Source organism: Akebia trifoliata, chromosome 4 (assembly GCF_017979445.1).
Source record: "Akebia trifoliata isolate Shusen 1 chromosome 4, ASM1797944v1, whole genome shotgun sequence".
Lineage (NCBI taxonomy): Eukaryota > Viridiplantae > Streptophyta > Magnoliopsida > Ranunculales > Lardizabalaceae > Akebia > Akebia trifoliata.
Window position 1 is genome coordinate 7,134,111 of NC_141378.1, and position 20,480 is coordinate 7,154,590.

General features: G+C 32.1%; 1 protein-coding gene across 1 annotated transcript; it reads left to right on the forward strand.

Moving 5' to 3' along the window:
- Nucleotides 1–9,407: 9,407 nt before the first annotated feature.
- On the forward strand, nucleotides 9,408–13,402 carry LOC147403399 (uncharacterized). Its single transcript, XM_086438979.1, has 4 exons — nucleotides 9,408–9,749; nucleotides 11,653–11,729; nucleotides 11,908–12,966; nucleotides 13,065–13,402. The coding sequence occupies exons 1-4, from the start codon at nucleotides 9,419–9,421 to the stop codon at nucleotides 13,134–13,136; spliced, it is 1,539 nt and encodes a 512-aa protein (XP_086295105.1). The 5' UTR covers nucleotides 9,408–9,418; the 3' UTR covers nucleotides 13,137–13,402.
- Nucleotides 13,403–20,480: the final 7,078 nt, after the last annotated feature.

The window sequence follows — 20,480 nt, forward strand, 5'->3', positions numbered from 1 at the left end:
GGGTGCTTTTATAATTGCCAATTCCACTAGGCTAGTTGTCATACAAGTACAACCATCCTATGCTAGACAACCCCAGTAACATTGTTTTAAAGATAAACTAAGTTTTTGTTCAAACAGAAATACAATTAAAACACATAAATGATAATGTAGGTTAACATAATTACCTAGTAAGATTTTAAATCTTACCAAGGGTTGTTGGGCCCATGTGAATCATCACATTGGCATTCCAACACCACGACACTCTAGATTTCATGGAAAAACTTTGATTAAAAAAAAAAACTAACTAAAAATTTGATCTTTTTGAATTGATCAATGGCGTTGAAAATAGACTGCTACCGACCTTCCAAATTTAAAAAATTAAAATTTATGGTAAAAAATAAGTTTTTTTTTTTTTTTTCAAAATCCTTAGAATTCTGTTATGTACAACAATGTGGCATCAAATCGTGTCTTTGGATGTGACAAGATGATGGGGTTAGGAAATTTCCTTACTAACTTAGTATGGAAAGTGTTGTTCATAACATATACATCTTCTCCAACCTTTTTTTTTTTAAGTTAACGTCCTTTGCAGGCTATGATTTCATGATTGCATCAGATTTAATAAATAATTTTTAAAAAAATTCTAAAAAGGAATAGGTAACGAACTTTCAAATTTTAAATTAAAATTTCTGATGAAAAATAACTTTTTTTTTCCCAAAAAAGATGCACAAACTTGCGATTTTCAACCATGATCATGATTTTGAGATTACCTTTGCTTGGAATGATACAATGAATCGATCTTAACTCTTCTATATTGTGTGAATCATGCAAAAAAAAAAAAAATGGATAATGATCGATTTTCTCAAGAGTTTTAATATTTATTAAAATGAGAAGTTGAAGACGATAACGGACATTCTACAAAAGAAAACTCAAGAATTTCAATCTTACATCCTAAATCTGACATCCCATACCAATATTGATATTAGAGATCTTGATTGTTTCACTAGATTTTAATTGTGAGGGTATTTTAGTCTTTTGACAATTTCTTATCCTCCCAAATGTGGGCACGATTTAATTGGAAGGGTATTTCAACCTTTTGATAAGTAGTTATTCTCTAAAAGCGTGATCTGTTACTAGTCTCTTGTTATGGACAACAGTCAAGGGATCTAAATCATCAATCTAAAAATATGGGGGGTATCTCTAATATTCATCAAAAGATTAGGGGGGGGTGTTATGTCAATGACACCCTAACTTATTCCATCCATGTATGTCAACGATTAAGTAACCTGTTATCATTTAACGGTTGAGATGTATTCAGTATTATAGGGAAACATTGGGCCCATTTCACTCCTTTCGTGTCACCTCCTGAACATAGCCTCTGATGACTGACCAGTCGAATCTGAAATTGCTTCACATAAAGAAAAAGTTTGATAGTGAGAGAGATGAACATGTTTTGCATGACTTCGAAGAAACCAGGTAAATCGGTAAATACTTTTTTAATTTATTTTTATACTAAAATATCCTTAAATTCTTATTTCCAAAGTGTATTTATTGCACTTTAAAATGTGCTCTTAGGGCACATGTTAACAAAACTCTATAAGTTTTAAAAATAATTGATTTTTCATTTATTTATTTATAGTGATTTTATTGGCCCTCCAACTTCTCTGTATTATATCGGGATTACAAGTTATAAAAATAAATGAATAAGATGATAATAATTGCTATATGGATTTGATTCTTTCAAATCAAGAAACTTCTGTCCATCGGATTTGTTTAAGCATATTTTCGGGAGTGGAATCAAACCATTAATCAAATTTATTTTTGATTAGTGATACATTTAACGATTGAGATCTCATCAAGCATTGTAGAAGGATTTTTTATTTATATTATTTAAAAAATAAAAAAGAATAGAGTTGTGCTGGGGTGACACAAAATTTATTGTGATTCTCACTATTCTAGTGTCGAGATGCATTTATGATTATAGATGATTTTTACTGGTAGAGCAAGGAAACACATCTATGATTACGTGCTCATCCCACGTCAGACTCGTGAGAATGACAGTATATACTTTTTTTGTCATTTCAGCATTATCCTTTGTGATATAAACAAATAAGGCAGTTAAGCTCTTAAATCAACGAGAAACTGTCACAATTAATGGCCAGCAATTGAATGACTAAAATCTTGATTAATGAGATGTGGTGGGTCAGGATGTAGGGTCCATCAAGGCTAATGAACCTCACATCCACAGTACGTACACACACGTCATCCTTGTTAAATTGATAATGCAATAATTTAATCTATATGTTTATCAAACAAAAATATATGGATTAGTTTGAGACCATTTGCTTCTTATCGGATTAGCAGTTGTATGTAGCATGTCATTTTCCTCTCACTCATTTCCCTAGCTTCCAAAAAAAAGTAACAAACCTAATCCAAAACATATTTTACACCGATCGATTCTTGTTAGAATTTTGATTTGGTTTACTTCGACTCAATTGAATTTTGAATGACTCAGTACTATAATTCATTTAAATTAGTTCATTGTGTTGACGTAACAACTTGTCCAATTAGAACAAGAATTTGAAAAAATAAAATAAAAATTAGGATATACACAAATAAGGCTGATTTATTTCCATTTCAAATCATTATTCATTTTAATTTTGAAAACTATAATTTATCAATTTTTGGAAATAAAGTATTTCACTTAAAACTGGAAAAATAATTACTATTTTATAAAAGAGTTTTTTTTTTTATACTAAAATTAAAGTGGGTATGTGTGAAAAAAAAAATTAAAATTTAGTGTTTTATAATGGGGAAAGTTTCTGAAATATTTTTAGTTGAAAATAGGAAAATAACTTTTTAAATTAAAATAAATAATCAACTGAAATAAAACTTCACAATTTTTTTCTACATTTTTTTTTTGTTGTTGTCGTAAAGTATACTATAACAAAGGACATATCGACAGAATTTAACAAAAAATGGGGAGAAATCCATTCAATCAACAGGAAATTTTTTGAGATGATTTATGTCACTTATTTGAGTTAACTCTCAAATCAATAAAAACAGAATCCACATGCAATTGAGCTTTAAATAATGTTTTTTTGAGATAGACGTTCTTGTCCTTAACAATGGAGATGGAGATGCCTAGCCTACTTGGGACCACAGTCAAAATTCTCTGAGTTTAAAAAAAAATTATTTTTTCTTTTAAATTGTTGAATAAGAGAGCAACCTATTAAATCTGGAAATCGTTAATTAATCGCCATAATATAATATTTTTACCCTTCAACCTAAACATTTTATATTCTTCAACTTTGAAATCTAAGGGGAAAAAAATGATGGAATTTTGAAAAAAAATAATCCAAAAACATCATTTTATGTAATTCTCATCTTAAAAAAACTTTAAATTTTTTCAGATTTATTGGAATTAAGCAAACTGACCCCATGGAATAATTGTTGGATTTGAACTTGGTTGCCATTCTTGGGACAATAAAGTCAATAATCAAAGATATGTGAGGTAGAGACATGAATGTAGCCCAAATGATCTTCATTTTAGGTTGTTGTGGGCCTCTCTTACTATAACATGCCTATGCATGTGAGAAAGAGAAAGGGAGGCCGTGAAACCATATTTTTCTTGATAATTAAATTGCAACATAGTTTATTTTTTCCTCTTTTAATATTTAATAAAACGATCATATCTTTTTTGGTTCAAGTCTGGCCCACGAAATGGATTGGTCCAACCCAGATTACAGATATGTCAGAGAATGTCGTGCCTCTAATCCGGCCCATCTAATAAGGGCCGGATGGGCTAGGCCCTATAAACAATTATAAAAAACACTCTGCCCAGGCCCATTGAAACCCCTACCCATGCTTACGAAATGGCCAATCAAGAATTATTAATATTATTATTGTAAATAAAATTATAATATAATTCATCGGATCAGTTGCACCAAATATAAATCGGGCCTAGCCCAACTAATAATATACTTCTCAAACCAAGGGAAACAATGGGACAGGAAAAAAGAACCATTGAGAGGCCTAATAAAGACTACTTATTTCAAACTAACTAAAGCTTGATTGGAACTGTAAAGTGAAAATAAGCTTCTTGGTGATTTCTAGCTAAACATTTTATGGTTTCTAATCTTTAGCTTTATGAAAAATAGTTGAATTTTATTGATAGAGAGAAACATACTTGACTTTCATTATTAGAAGTAAAAAATTTGATTTTTTTTTTTTTTAATATAAAATTTATTAAGGGTTGTGCCATGGATCGACGACATAGTGTAAACACAATGGATCAACGATAAAGGTTCTCACTATACATCGTCATATCTTCCCCAAACAATCACCATACTCACAAGTATATTTCTCTTATGTCTGAAAAACTTCCCTTGATACTTATAGATATCAGTTCATTGCAAAAGGCAATTAGCCAGGGTAGAAAAAAAACTTCATGGTTACGAAAATATTGATATTTCAAGACCCAATCAAATGAGCTAAATATGATTCTTTTGAATCATAATATGTCATCATTGACATTTGGAATGACAAACACCCTTCACTGCAAAGATTGACAACGGCGATGAACAAGGACGGAGCCAAGATTTTCCCCACATGGGGTCAATCAAGGAGGGAGTTTTTTTTTTGTGGGGGACATTTAAGAAGGGAATTTTTTGTTTTTTTTTTTATTTGTAAGGGCAATAGGTGTAGATTTTCTTGTCTGCAACTATTACTTGTCACAATAGATTATAAACTTTATTGACTTTGAAAATTTTGATGAAAACACACCTATTCTAAAACTTCCCCTAGTGATGAAGATGAGATTGGCTGAGGACATCAATGAGTCATACATATGATGTAAATACCTATATTTGGAAGGGTCTTGTTTTCAAATTACAAAACAAACATTCTAATAATTGTAAATATACATTTTCGAGAAATTTACCATTTTGGTAAAAAAAACTTAATTTTAGTAACAGTAAATTACTATTTTCGAAATTAAAAATGATGGTTTCCAGTTTTGATAGTTTTTCAATTTTACCGTGGCAATTTGGTAAGGTAGTCTTTATAGTTCCTTGTATTGGATTTTGACAATTTAGGGAATGCCAGTTCATATAGGAATATAAAAATCATTCGTTAATAAATTGGAGTTAAAGTATCGCCCATTTTCAAAACTTTTAATCTAGTTAAAAATGATAATTTTTTTTTCCCCATAAATCTGATCCAAGCCATTATCGATTCATGGTAACATGGCTGGGTTTTTTTAGAGAAGTGCTATTGCCACACCAACTTTTACAAATGCCATACCAATTCCTATGCAAATCACGAAGGAATGAATGGCACATAGTGGTGTGACGTTAGTAAGAGTTGGTCTGTCAATAGTAACTTAAGAAATTAGTCTGTCACGCTCTCTGCAATTTAAAACTACTACAGGGAATACGGAAAAGCCGCTCCCTATCCCAACTGCTGAACAAACCCACCACACCAACCGGCACTACAGGGGTGTCGAGTCATAATATATGATTTTTTTTTTAATAAATAATAACAACTAGTTTATCAATTTGGATCGGGTCCATTGCCAGTCCTAAAAATTACCCAAGGCAATAATATTTAAACAAATTTCTGTTCATGAAACCTTAAAAACATCACACACACACAAACCTAAATTACAGAGAAAATCAACAAACATTGAAATAGAGACAGAACGCAAAGAAATCCACAACACCTGTCTTTAGAAATTTCAGGTTCACTTAGTGATGGCATAGACAGCGTAGATGATTCCAGGAATGTATCCAAAAATAGTCAGCAAAAGACAGATCCAGAATTCCAACTGCAATCATCCACACCACACCCCAACGTATTATAAAATTTTGATTTTTTTACGGAAGAAATCGAATTATAACCTAAACGAGAAAAACAGAGAGAAAATGGAAAATCTCCTAGAATAAAGAAAGAAAGAAAGAAAGAAAGAAAGAAAGAAAATCTCATATTTCCAACAGTGAGGTATCACGATCATGGAAAATAAACGAATAGGAGAGGAATTAATAAACCTTGCATCCGAATTTGAGAAAAACTCCAAGAGGAGGAAGGATAATCGCCAAAAGGATGTCAATGCAGTTGGCTGTCCCTTCGTCTGCCATTTTTCAAGTTCTTCCAGAAGCAGCTTTCAGAGAGAGAGAGAGAGGAGAGAGTTGAAACTGAAGCGAAGAAGAGGCGAAGGTGGTTGAAATGGTGAGACATCGATGGGCCTTTTATAACAAAATATTACTGGATTGGTTATTTGCTTGGTTGTAGTGACAGCTAAGACCGGGGGGACTGCTCCTGTGAAACCAACATCACTGAGCACTTATTTGATGTGTTAACAAATGTCGGTATAAGCTGTTAAATCTACAGAAACTCGACACGTGTTTTAAGAATGACTGATTATTTACAGACGAGAGAAAAATGTGAGTGCGGAAGATTTTTTTGGCAATAATTGTTTAACGCTCTGAATTTATTAACAGCAAAACTTCCTCACCTCAATAATACAGGCTGTCAATTGCGGCCTCTAGGCCGCTAAATAACCCGGCCCACCAAAAAAGCAAGGGGTTCTTGAGTCTCAATATTTTCCAACCCATTAAATCTGGGCCAGGTTTGAGCCTAACAATGACCAAATTGGTTAGGAGTATACTATTGGATAATTAGCAGTATGATTTTTTTACACAATTAATAGCTAAAACATATTATAAAATTACGTGTTTTTAAATTCGGATGGAGATTACACCTCTACTATGAAGAAAAGCAAATATCAAATCTGAGAATGAACCGTGTTGGGTTTGGAGAAGATTTTAAATGGGTTGGGTTTTTTCCAATCTAAAATATTGAGCCCATCTAATGGTTGGGCCAGGCAAATTCAGGCTAAATAATATAAACTATAGGCCCAGTGTGAAACGCATTATCTTAAACAGTCAGTCAAGCACGACTCCTGTACGTTTCAATGCAACAGCAAAAGGTTAAACAGGAAGATATGGTTTTAGGTGGGTGCATAAATCACAATTGGTGGTGCATATTCATCTTTGGCGTCTTAAACTTCAGATAAGAAACGCGGAAAGAGACATGTTACCTACGCTACCGGTTTACCTTTCTTTCGCGTATTACACGTTCGACTCTTCCGGAGGTAAAAGAATCCTTATTTGTTACGGAATATTTATCGTTTGTTATTTTTATTCTATCTCCAAATTATTAGGGAAAAAACAAAAATAAAAATATGAACTTCTAACTTACTATCTTCAAAGTGTTGAAATCTAAAGAAAACACAGTGTTTGAGATTGAGTTTCGAATAGAAGAAGTGATTTCGAATTATATAGTGGTCTACTTTAAGTAGTTCTGAAGCGATTGATATGAATATGAACATGAACATGAACATGGATAAAAAAGGAAAGATGTCAATGGTGGGAGAAAACTCTGATAAGAAAGAGAGTAATGAGATATATGATACGTTTCCAGCTGGTCTTCGGGTTCTGGTAGTTGAAAACGATCCTGCGTATCTTGAGCAGATTGAGAAGTTGCTTAAGCAATGTAGCTATGAAGGTATTTGTGTATTGGGTTTATGTTTTCTACTCTTCTTGACTCTTTATAGTTCTGCTTTTAATTGATAAATAAATGGTTAATTAGGTTTCGTATGTTACAAAGAATTGGAGGATAGTAATAGTTTCAAGGAGTTTAATGCTAATCATGGTTTTAAAACTTGTTATGACGTCTCATCTCGTCCATGAACGACCGGACAAGTTTTTCGATATGTTTGAGTTGTTTCGTTCGACAATGAGACAAATTAACCATGGTTTTAAATGTCATCCGATACACTTGACTTGCCTATCCATCTCGTTGGTGGACGATACCGAGACTTATTGGACAAGTCGTCTTGGTCTCGGATGAGATTTAAAACCATGATGGTAAGAACATTATGGATACTTTTAGATCTTAAAAAATATGTTTAATATAATCCAGATATGTAGATCCTAAAATTAGTTTTAGGCATTTGGGAGGGGATGACTCATTCAAAAATGATTGAATCCACATTATAGTGATTGAAATATAAACATTCCTAATATACTGTCACCTTCCTCAAATTGATTTTTTTTTTTTTTCTTTTGAGTAGAAAATGAAAAGGCAGTTTATCATGGCGTAACACACCAATACATTTGAAGATTGAACAATTGAAGATGAACATATTTGAATGTCTTGGTGTATAAGACCCATTCTATGTATGAAATATTTTGTTTGTTTTGTATTCACCACCCAATATAATTCAACCTTTTCAAAAGGACACATCCACAACTTCTATCATCTGATAAATTTGGGGGTCCAACTCAAAACCAATTGGCAATGAGTGGAGAGGCCCAATAGCTCATAAGGAGAGAGACAAACACAAACCATGTCTTCAAATCACAAAAAAAATAAAAAAATAAATGAAAACCCTCTTGAATGGAGGAAAAAGATGAACCCATTCATCTTCAGATTACAGATTATCTACATTGTTTCTTAAATGGCCAAAATAGATCACACAATAAATGAAGATCATAATTTAGAAACCTATGGGCCCAACTCATCCTCACAAAACTGGCTTGTAAGGTGAGGATTGCCTCAGGTTTATATATAACCCAAGGTCATGATACCTAGCACTCCTCGTGTAACGTGTCTCCTACATCCTCGTGGTTTTCTGTTCTGATACCATGTAAAAGCCCATGGGCCCACCTTAACCTCGCTAGCAATTCCCCTTCAAAATTGTTACAGAATTAAATAGCTCCAATGACAGAAAATACAAACTCTCGTGAAAATTCCATAACACAGACTGTCTAGGTCTTGATTCAGGTGGGACACTCAGCTTCTTCATAGTTGGAAAAATAAAACAACCTATTAAGATTTTGAGTATAAAATATAGAATCATAAAAATAATTGCAGCCATTATTCTGCTCTGGGTAATGTTGATTAATGATTGTGAATTGGGTTTTGGTTATTTATATAATTAATATAGATAGGGTAACCAAATGTGTGACTTCTTGATTGATTGGTCTTTAAAATAAAATGAAATATGTCACAGATTATATTGGAGAAATAATTAGAAGGTTTCCAAATATGTATTATTTATCTGAGTTTGTGTGGTTATTTTCAGTTACCATGTGTTCTAGTGCTGTACATGCACTATCCCTGCTTCAAGAGAGAAATTATGAGTTTGATATTGTTATAAGTGAAGTCCACATGCCATGCATGGATGGATTTATGCTCCTCGAAAAAATTCATCAAGAGAAAGACTTGCCATTTATCAGTAAGTACTCACTTCTTTCTATAAAAAAAATTAAATTTAGTCAAATTTGATCAATCTTGACCTTTTGAACCTAAGTACTTGATAGCTTTAGATTTGTTACAATATGCAGTGATGTCCTTCGATGAAAGTAAAGATGTTGTCATGAAGAGTGTCCGAGGTGGAGCATGTGATTACCTAATAAAACCTACTCGGATTGAGCGCTTAACAACTATATGGCAGCACGTGGTCCGGAAAAGAGAGAATGAGAAAAAAGAACTGGAGAACTTGAGGAACGACCGACTACAAAAATCATCCGATGTTGCAGATTATGCATCCTCTGAAAATGAATACAGTTGGAAAAACAGAAAGCAGAGGAACCAAGGTGGAGTGGAGGAAAGGGACGACAGTTCTATGCCAAAGAAGCCTCGAGTGCTCTGGACAGCCGAGCTTAGTCGTTTATTCACCGAATCAGTGAACCAACTTGGAATCGAGAGTATGTTTCTCTTGCCATGTTGTACCTTTTTTTCTTTTTGAAACCAATGTATCCGGGCCTCTTAGAGCACTTCACTAATCAGCAAAGCATATGCAGCACCCTAACCCCCCAACCCAACACATTAGGGATAAATCCGTGCATGGCCCTAAGGCCACTATATGAAAAAAAAAGGGGTAAATTCGAGTCAAGGTCCGTGAATTTGGTTAAATTCGAGGGTCCTTGGTGCCAAATTTACCAATTTTTTTCATGTAGGGGTATTCAAACTCAAGACATCCAATTCTTGAGATAAATCCTTGAGGGTGCATGGTCCATGGTGCCAAATTTACCCCTTTTTTCACATAGGGGTATTAGAACTCAAGACATCCAATTCCTGAGGATCTTGCCCTTTCACCAACCCTTTTGTTCTATTCTGTTCCAAATTAATCAGAAATAAAATTTATGAGTTTTGGTCCTTTGTATTTAATTAATATTGTTTTGATTGTATACTATCTACATTTTCAGTTCGTGGCCAATACGACAAGCAATGCAAAAAATCCATTGGAAAAATTTGCATGGGTGCAATGTTCTAAAATTGAGAATGAGATTCAAGGAATCTAGTTATAGATGAAATGGAATTGAAAATGACACATCAATTAAGACTGCTTTTCAATTTGAACTGTGATAGTATGATGCTCCCCTCTGACAAACGCCCCCCTACCCCATCACAGAACCGTAGATCATTTGCCTTGGGATACACAAGAAAAAGACTTATGGTTCAGCGTATCCCAAAGCAAATGATCTATGGTTCTGTGATGGGGGCGTCATATTATCACGACTCTTTCAATTTGACAGGATGGGTGCTCGATATCTTTTATTAGCACTTCGAAAGACCACCCAAAGATGTGAATCTATAAGTATTTGACTTCGGATGTCTGATTACTGGCACTTAATCTATGGTTAAGTATTTATTGATTCTAGAAAATTAGAAAGCATCTCACTAATTCTTGATCTGACTTCAATAACTTTTGGTACATTTCAATCTGCTTAGCTTGGGCTCCACCAGTTTGCATTCAATTCAAATATTTTTCTTTATCATTCTTGCTCCCTTATATTAAACCAAAACAACAACAAATAACTCTTAGGAACTTCAAATTTGTTTAAAATCTAACATTCTAGCAACTTTAATTTTATTTTCTGTAATCACCTCCACTTCCACAACATGCTTTCAACACTGATTCCTCTTCAAATCCTACATAAAACATGCATGTAATCATCATCAGTTAGAACTTGTCTTTTTTTCTACAATCTATGCTTGTATTTAGTTATAAAATTAATTAGAGTTATGGAAATTTACCAAGGGTGGAGGCAGAGCGAAGAAGGGACATGAAGGTGCTATAATAGTCAGCATAGCGTAATAACAACTTCAGGGTGTTCTTGTCTCAACTCATCCAGGACTTTCTGTACTCGGTGGTTGTGATACCTGGAAAAGCTATTTAAGCTATTGAGGCACTTGAACTTGTTATCTTAGGCACTTGAATCGTTGGTTTTAAACGCGGTTAGATAAATGGGCATACATCCAATTGGGAAGTTTCCAGGTACCACCACATAAAGTGCACCCACACCAATCACTTTCTGTAATAACAATTAAATATCTTTTTTAGAAAAATTCAAACCAATCAACAACTTAAGGTTCATAATTAATTCTAGTAATATATGTTCTTAGAAAATATTTTATTATAAGAAAACAAATAATAATTACCTTAAACAGCATCCTTGATAGAGTTGACAACAAGTGGCACGAAAGTCTTAACCTCATCGATGGTTTTGCCTTGGAAGAAGCCTCCAACTTCCCCTACCATGAATAGAGACTTCTCAAGTTTCTTTGTGCTCTGCTTTAAAAATTGTATTTTGTTTGTGTTTGCAGAGGCTGTTCCTAAGAAAATACTAGAGCTTATGAATGTTCCTGGACTCACTAGAGAAAACGTTGCCAGTCATCTTCAGGTGTGTTTCGTACCCCCATTTTTCCATGCCAAAAGGATTAAAAAAAAAAAAAAAAAACATTGAAGGGGTCTATGAAGTAATTCATTTAGTTCAAAAACCGTAAAAGTCAATATCACCATTATGTTTCAGTCTCACTTTTTTTCTTATAAGTTCTCATTATCATAATTTTGTGTTACAGAAACATCGCTTGAATCTTAAAAAGAATAGTGGAGTATCACAGCAACAGAATGGACTCAATAGGCATATTTGTCAACCAAATGTAAATCTCGAGTCGATTTTAGTTCCTGATGAAGTTGATATCCAAGCTCATGAATTCCCACCCCAACCAGAAGAGATTGGGAGATCAACAATGGTTGATCAAATGAATATTGTTGGCCCTGAAACTTCAAATTTAAATTTTGAAGTGGAGCAACAGCAATTGAGAAATAATAACAAACATGAACTCCGGACTAGTAATTCTCAGTTAGCTCATTTGCATGAGCATACCCCTTCATTTGGGAACATGTGTTTTCAAGTCCCTGAGGTTGCCTCAAGATTTTTGAACTTCACAACAAGAACAAGATTGGACATTAAATGTGGAAACCATTGTAATTCTCAAATGTTCAACAAGATGACTCATTCTCAATCTCAATCTCAGCATGGGTTCCTAAATTCCTTGGGACATCAAATATTCTCAAATGAAATTGTAGGTCAGGTATTGGAAAGAGATGAGACAATTTTAGATGGTAGATGTGCAACATACAATCCAGCTTTGCAAGCTTCTGGTTTTGATTTTTCGATGAACCGAGTCAGAGAATTACCTGGAAATGGTTCTCCTCATGGTAATACAGCAGGGATATTTACATCGACAAGGACGTTTCAAGATGGGAATGACGGAAACATAAACTTTTCTCCAAATCATAGTATCTTTAACGATGTTCAACAGAACATATCACAAGATGCTTGTCTATCTTTCAAGGTGTCTCAAAATGCCAATGTCATGCAAGGTTACCTCAATCCGTCTTCATCAATTTTGGGCAATGAAGGTATTTTGTATAACCAGAGGACTCGACAAAACATCCTTGGCAAAGCAGCGATCACTAGGAGAGAAGAAAATGTGAAGCAATTCCATAACAATCTCTTGGCAGACAATTCATTAAGGATAAAGAAGGAAAGCATGCATGATTTGACGGGTGAGAACACGCTTCTTGACCAACACTCAGATCAGGATTATCTTGCGAGTGAACTTTTAAAACAGGTCAATTTTTTGTGATTCAATCATCTTATATTTTCCTGTTCCAATTTCAGAAGATACCAACTGTATCTCATCTCACAATTTCTTATGTTTTCCTACAGCCAGGAGCGATTGATAACAACTTTATAACTTTGATGGGTTTCAATTCCACTAATAAGATTTACACTCCATGACATGGTTGCATGCGTGCTTACTCTTACAATTGAATCTATTCTTTCTCTATTTCAGTTGGAGGAGTCAATTGTATTTTTTATTAACTATTTTAGTATACCAGTACTTCCATTTGTGAATAATCCAATTTGTGCTAGTTTAGTAAAGAGTTCAAAGAATCGAGTTTGTAGGCTGAAAGATCACTCAATGTGGAGGAGAAATCACCAAAAAGATACAATGACATGATATGCAAAGGTATATATGAAAAGTTTAATTTTGATTGATTTTAGTTGTTTGGGTGAACAAGTATTAATTTAATTAATTGGGTTGTGAAACTGTAGTTTGGATTGAGTTCCAGTGCCTCTACATACCCTTTCCGAGAAGAAGTGAAGAAGTGAAGAAGTGTGTCTTTCAGATTTCAGTTTTTTTTTCCTTACAGATTTATTTTTGACTGCTATAGACATAAATGTGAATTCTTATAGGCCATTTGCTTCTTGTGCTTATATTATGAACTGTTACTGATGATTTTGAATCTAGTAATTGATCTGTTAGATGTTTATTGAATCTGTGAACTGTTAATCAAAACATTGAACATGCTATATATGGTTAATCAGAACAGTAAAAATGCTGCTACATGGGGAATACCTTTCAAAGAAAATCTGTAAATTTCAATAAGAGATTTTCTTTTTTGAGGGAAAATATGAAGGTTACAAATACTTACCCCATATATATATATATATATATATGGGTATGTTAACATCCAAGATCTCATTAGGACATTGGCATTGTCCAATATTTTTTTTTCCAATAATACTCCTTATTGTTTTGTCTTTTAGTAAAAAAGATAATGGTGTATTGGTCTTTTACACAATAAATATTTGTTTACATAAATATTTAAGTATATTGAATTAAATATATTTTTTGTAGTAAATCTTTTGAAAATAAATATGCAAACATTCATAATAAATGTATTTATAGTATTAAAGATGAAGATGTCATTATCTTTTCATTAAAAGACAAAACAATGAGGAGCATTATTAAAAGAAAAGAGTGTTGGACAATGCTAACATCCCTATGACGTCTTGGACGTTAGCATTCCCCATGCGCATACACACACATATATAATTTATATAGGAGAGCGTTCAAAAGCCCTAAAGAGAGCGAAACATTGTGCCAATTATTTTTCAAAACATGGGTTAGAAGTTTCGTAATTGGTTGATTTTTTGTGAGGATGATCTCTAACCCTAGTTTACAAGTTGAAAAATTGTGGACCGTCTGATTTTTGTAAATCACTTTTAATGAGGTTAGAAGTTTCAGAATGGGCTGATTTTTTATGAGGATTATCTCCCAATCATAAAGATCATCCTAAAAAAAAAAAAAATATCAGCTCACTCCAAAACTTCTAACCCATATATTGAAAAAATGTTTGGCTCTCTTTAGGATCAGATCATCCTCATAAAAAAAATCAGTTCATTCTAAAACATCTTGAAGAGATCATCCTCATAAAAAAAATCAGTTAATTCTAAAACATCTTGAATTTTGAAATTAAGTAGTTGTTTTGATTTGGGATTTTTTGGGCTGGGCTTTTTTTTATACCCCTACTTCACAAGTGGGCATGTCAAAGGAGGTCAAGTGGGGCACAACACAGATGGGTATCTCAAATATTTGTCAAAGTTGGCTAACGAAAATAGCTACATTGAATCTCTGCAGCGCATCAACAACAATGGCACCCTCCCAGGACTGCCAAGTCCTAAGGTGATAATAAAAGCATTAAAAACAACCTTCTTGATGTTGCTAATCATGGAGTTATGGCCAAGTTTTGTTTCATCACATAACATTGGCCCCAAAGTATTTAATATTTTTGGAATGTCTAAAATTGTTTCTGAGAGTATTTGATTAGACTTATAAATCTAAATCACCCACAAGAGATTCAAAAACGAAAAACCAATAAATAATCCAGAGATTAAGATCCCAAAACAGAATAGAAATTTCAAAGAAGAAAGAAAAACAATTTTACATAAGGAATTCCTTTTAATTAAGGATTTAAAAATTGGCAAAGAAATATCATCTAGAGATCACTTGATGCACATAAAATTCAATAAAATAATTGCAGTTCAAAAATAAAGAAAAGATGATTTTAGGGGAAACATAACTACATACCTCTGCCTTGCCTCGCAGTGGAACAATTGTAGCCTTGATAAAACGTATAATTATCTTATGGTCTCTTAATAGACAAAAATCCCACAACAAATAATTGCCATGAGTCATACTTATTTGGGCCCACAACCTCCAAGATGATTTTAAACCGTTGGATTTTAGATTTTTAATACTATGAGCAGTAAAACAAACACCTTTTACATCTGGGCCAGACCTTTTATTGAAATGGCTATAGAGAACTATTTTTTTGGATCAGGATTGAAGATTTGGATTTTGATATAGACCTGATCCATTTAAGATTCAATTTGATTACTTAATGGATTTGTTTTGGATCAACCATATCCCAGTAAGACAAGGGCCCAAATTGCTAATATGTAAGAAAATGTATATTATTATTTTGTTTAGATGTATGATATATAAATGTCCATATTTTTACCAAATCGGATTAAATTGAAGCTCCCATAAAAGAATTTTGATTTTCCAAATCTAATGGACCTTTGGGACGAGGTTCAATATGAAATAATTGAATCCAATTTGATTCAAGCCCATTACATGGTTTTGCCCATCAATGGCATCTACCATCTCATTGAGTTTTCCGAGGTGACTCGTGCGAGTCGTCTCGGTCTTAATGACGACAATCATCGATCTCATTGGATCGTCAGACATGCTTAAACCAATAATTGAAGATATTGACCAAGGCAAAGCTCATAAAAATTCAGGTAAGTCAACTGGCGTTAGCTTTTTTAATATATATATAAAATAATTAATTTTTAATAATATAAATGATTGTGATCTATATAGAAGATATTTTATGATAAAACCTTACTAATCCAACTTATGATGAAAACAAGTTTGATTTACATTAGGTTTAAAGGGTTGGACTTGGCCAAGAGGAGATAACTTGGACGATTCAACTCGGATTTTTTGGCAAGATGAGAGGTTTGAAAACTATCTTGCCGAGTTAAGTTTGATGCGGAGCCCACCAGGGTGTGGACTCAGCAATAAGACGTAGCAACAGGGGTTTGCTCTCTTGATAGTGAGTTTGAAACCGAGTAATTACATACTCCCCTTAATTAAAATGGAACACGTGGTTGTGGGATCTGTGTGGCCCTCATGTAGTTATAATCTCACCAATGTGAGGATTCTCCCTCGTACACCAAAAAAATATAAAAAAATTGATGTGTGGAGCCCCTAAGAGTAAATTTATAGGGCATATCATTAGGTGCATGAATTTGGTAGTTTCTAGCGACAAAATATTTAATGTCCTCCCAAATATGAATTATCAAGTTGCACTCATGGGGCCAAAATTGTTAGATTTGGTCTATTTTAATCATTAGTGGGAATATGCCTCAATTCACTATCATTTTGCTTACTATTTTTTATGTGAGGAGTTTGTCTAAAACTTTTTCTTGATCCCTAAGAAATTATATATTTTTTCAATTTTTCATATTCAAATATTTCAGTTCTTCATTAATTTTTTTTATTAGATTATTATTTCTCTTAGAAATAGGCTTTTTGAATGTTATTTAATGTGAACAAAGAGCTTTATGAGTGGCACATCCTAAGACAAGTCTCTTGGTATTCAATTTTGGATTCCCATCTCCTATTATTCGCAAATGAGATTGAGATGATTAAGATGAGTGAGATTTTTTTTTTTTTTTCCTTTCAAATCTATGAACCGGGAAGAAAGAAAAAGGGGCATTTTAACCAAGACATCTCATTTCATTTACGAACACTTCTAAGATAATCAAACCATCTAATTATTTATGATTGAATGATGTAATTTCTTTTTTATTTTTTCTCTTTTTCAATTATTGAACAACAAAGAGGAAAAAGAAGAAGAACAACAACAAAACCATGGCTTGTCGTGACGATTTTCAAAACTCTTCAAGTAAAATTCAAAACTTGGCCAAGTCAACTCAACTCGAATGGATTTCGAGATTATTTGGCCCCAATACTTGATATAACAAACTCACTGAGTCAACTTTTGCAAAATACCAAATCCTCATCATCAAGTCAGCTAAAAAATTTGTCTATTTATAATACTTTTTATGGAGTATTTTAAAGTATTAAAATATTTTTTAAGCATTAAAATTTTTAATGTATTTTTATTTGACTCATCAAGTTCTTTTTACTTAATTCCGTTGACGTTGGAGTCCGATTTTCTATTTTTAAAATTATGCATTTAGCCGGTCTACATTCGATCTTTAAAAAATTAAAAAAATAGAAAAAATAAAATAATTACAAAACAAGGTCTCAAATGCACCTACGTAAGAAAATTTTGGCTCTCTACGCCATCATGTAGCCATCAGATCCATCCGTGGGGCCCACAATTACGTAGCCTTCAAATCTTTGATGCCGTTATAGGCACGTCACATTATAAGTAAAGTTTTTGTAGCTAACTTTTCCATTACAAACGGTTTAGTCCTTATTAATTCTTATGTTACCAAACCCCAAATAAAAATTTCCAAGCAAAATTTGTTCTAAATCAATTTCCAATGATTTTACTAAACAAGAGATAGTGATATCTTGAATTGAATTTTCCTCGATCTTACGGTGGTAAATCCGAGTCAAATTGATTTACATGTTGTTTGTCTAATATTGTTCCTAATATGGTTTAGTATACATATCGTTTATTTAACACTAGTGCAAGTCTATCTTGATGTAGTAAATCTTTCAGATTTGATTTTGTGATAATTATTTTGGATTATAATGCTAAAATAATTATCACAAAATAAAATCTAAACACTGTTAAAAAGAAAAATTAAATTTTTTTAAAAAAGAGGATCACATTGGATCATATCAATGTTAATGCATGTTTCTAAATTAAAATGTTTTTAATAAAATTATAATTAAAACATGTATAAATTGAAAATGAATTTCAAAAGTAAAGAAAGCTCAAGTGACCAATATTTAAAAAATCAAACCAATCGATGGTCTCGTTAGATTTGACTAGATTTTATAATAAAAAGGATTCAGCCAATGAACCATGAATCTTTTATTATTATTATTATTATCTTTTTATGAATATAAATATACGTATTATTGGGAAAATGTATACATATTTTTATATGGATTTATTATTATTATTAGTATTATCCTTTTATGAATATAAATAAAGGCATTTTTAGGATAATGTATACATATTTTAATTTTTTCAATGAATATACATAAAATCCAACCGATTTGGACCAAGGTCCAATCATCGATCGACTAATTTGAAAAATGTTTATTTTTAAAACATTGTTAGTGGTCTTGTTTGAGAAAAAAACAAAATCAATAATTTAGATGAATTATTCTAAGAAAACTAAAATTAATATGATAGAAAAAGATGGGCAAGTAGACTTTGAGGGAGGTGACACTTAAATGGAAAAGGGGGAATTCCATGTATTTAGTGGGATTCCACTTTCACGATTTTTAATGTCTCGTAAAATTCATCTGGGACCCACTCTTTTATTTTATATTTTAAAAACAGCGAGACAAACAACAAAAATGTGGATTTGCGAATCGGACCCTCAGCTAGTATAGGATAAACCGTGTAACAAACACAGCAAAAAGATTTGCACTTTACAGTGGATTTTGGAGGGACAGGGCTGTCCTTTCTAACATTTAAAATATTAATATAAATAACATTAATTAATCATTTATATGATAAAAATTTATTTAAATTATATTGTTTTAGATGTAATGTACTAATTGACTTTTTTTATTCAAATTTTGCAAATGTATCATTTTTAATAAAATCTCCCTTAGAGGAGTTTATTAAAAAATATTATTTTTTGTGCCGTCTCTCAATCGGGACTTTGGGCAATTGCCTAACTTACCTTATGGTTTGGTCGACTCTGCTAGCAAAATTCAATGTGTGCAAATTTTTGTTTCACATTTGTTCACGACAATTTCATAAGCAATTGATAGCAACTTATGGAAATTCAAGAGTGACACAATTTTTGAATGTATCAATATTTTTAAATGTTAATAAATTTTTTTTTTAATATTTATAAGCTTAATCATTTTTATTTGGCTCATTTGAGTTAGGAGTGCCAATGGATCAGTTTTTTATTTAATTCCTAAGGTTCCTAGAACCAGAACAATTATGTTTTTTTTCGATTCCAATTCTTGTCGGTTCTGGTTATTAAAAAAGTAGAACCGAAATCACAAAGAAATACAAGTATCCATTGCTTCCGATTCTCAAGAATCAAATAATAAAAAAATATTTTGATTTATTATAAAAAAAAAATTTCTTTCAAAAAATTAATATATTATCTAAAAGTATATCAACTTAATTGTAATTTGTTCTACTAAATGTATGACTCAAATATTATTATTTCTAACTAAAATTCATAGTTTTTACAAGTATTGAACTTTTTGAAGAAATTACCCATTTTAAAACTCCAATGTATAGTTTATAAGAAAAATTGAAGAATTTTCTTTAATATTTATAAATTTTAAAATGTAAAAAAAATCTCAAATCATCTATGATAGAAATGCAAAATGAGAAAATATATCTATTTCGATACTTGGGATTACCCATCAGATTGAATCAATCGATTTTGGTTCCAATCAGTTTGATTCTATTTTAGATCCGACTCTAAGTGATTCTAGAATAAAGGAATTAGAATTGGGGTTTCGATTTAAGTTTTGGTTCCTATCCTGATTTGGAATAAATAGGTATCCGAATTCACTTGCTTTCTAAATTTAAAATTGCTTTAAGCCTGTCTACATTGAATCCTTAAAAAATAAAAATAAAAATAATGAATTTTAATAATATGATATTATTTTTGGCACATGCCCCTTTCCTCTATTGTTATAGTGAAATTTTTTTTTGTTTGTGATCTAATCACCTTGTGACATTCAAAAACATGATCCTATGCAATGGAGTAGTAGAGACAAAAATTATATGAACTTAAAAAAAAAAAAAAAAAAAAAAAAAAAGAGTTAATTTTCACTTTAAAATTTATTTTTAAATTTGAATGCTAAGTGACCATTCATTTTCAATAACTTTGGTCAAGCTTAAAAAACTTTTTTTTTTAAATTGTGTCTTGGATTGTCAACGTGAGTCCAACATTTCTTTTAAGATTATTTCTGGCAAAGGACAAGAGAGAGAAGCTCTCTTCATATAATATCATTTTTGTTGGATACGTCAGAGACGTACGTCAAGAAGCGGTGTCATACGATTAACACTAAAAAATAATTATAAAAAGGATCCCAAA

What these genes read in the sequence shown, in the direction of transcription:
- LOC147403399 (XM_086438979.1), top strand. Translation starts at nt 9,419, where the DNA reads ATGAAGAGTGTCCGAGGTGGAGCATGTGATTACCTAATAAAACCTACT. An exon ending in ACGTTGCCAGTCATCTTCAG is followed by an intron (nt 11,730 to 11,907) that starts GTGTGTTTCGTA and finishes TTTGTGTTACAG; the next exon opens with AAACATCGCTTGAATCTTAA. An exon ending in CGAGTGAACTTTTAAAACAG is followed by an intron (nt 12,967 to 13,064) that starts GTCAATTTTTTG and finishes GTTTTCCTACAG; the next exon opens with CCAGGAGCGATTGATAACAA.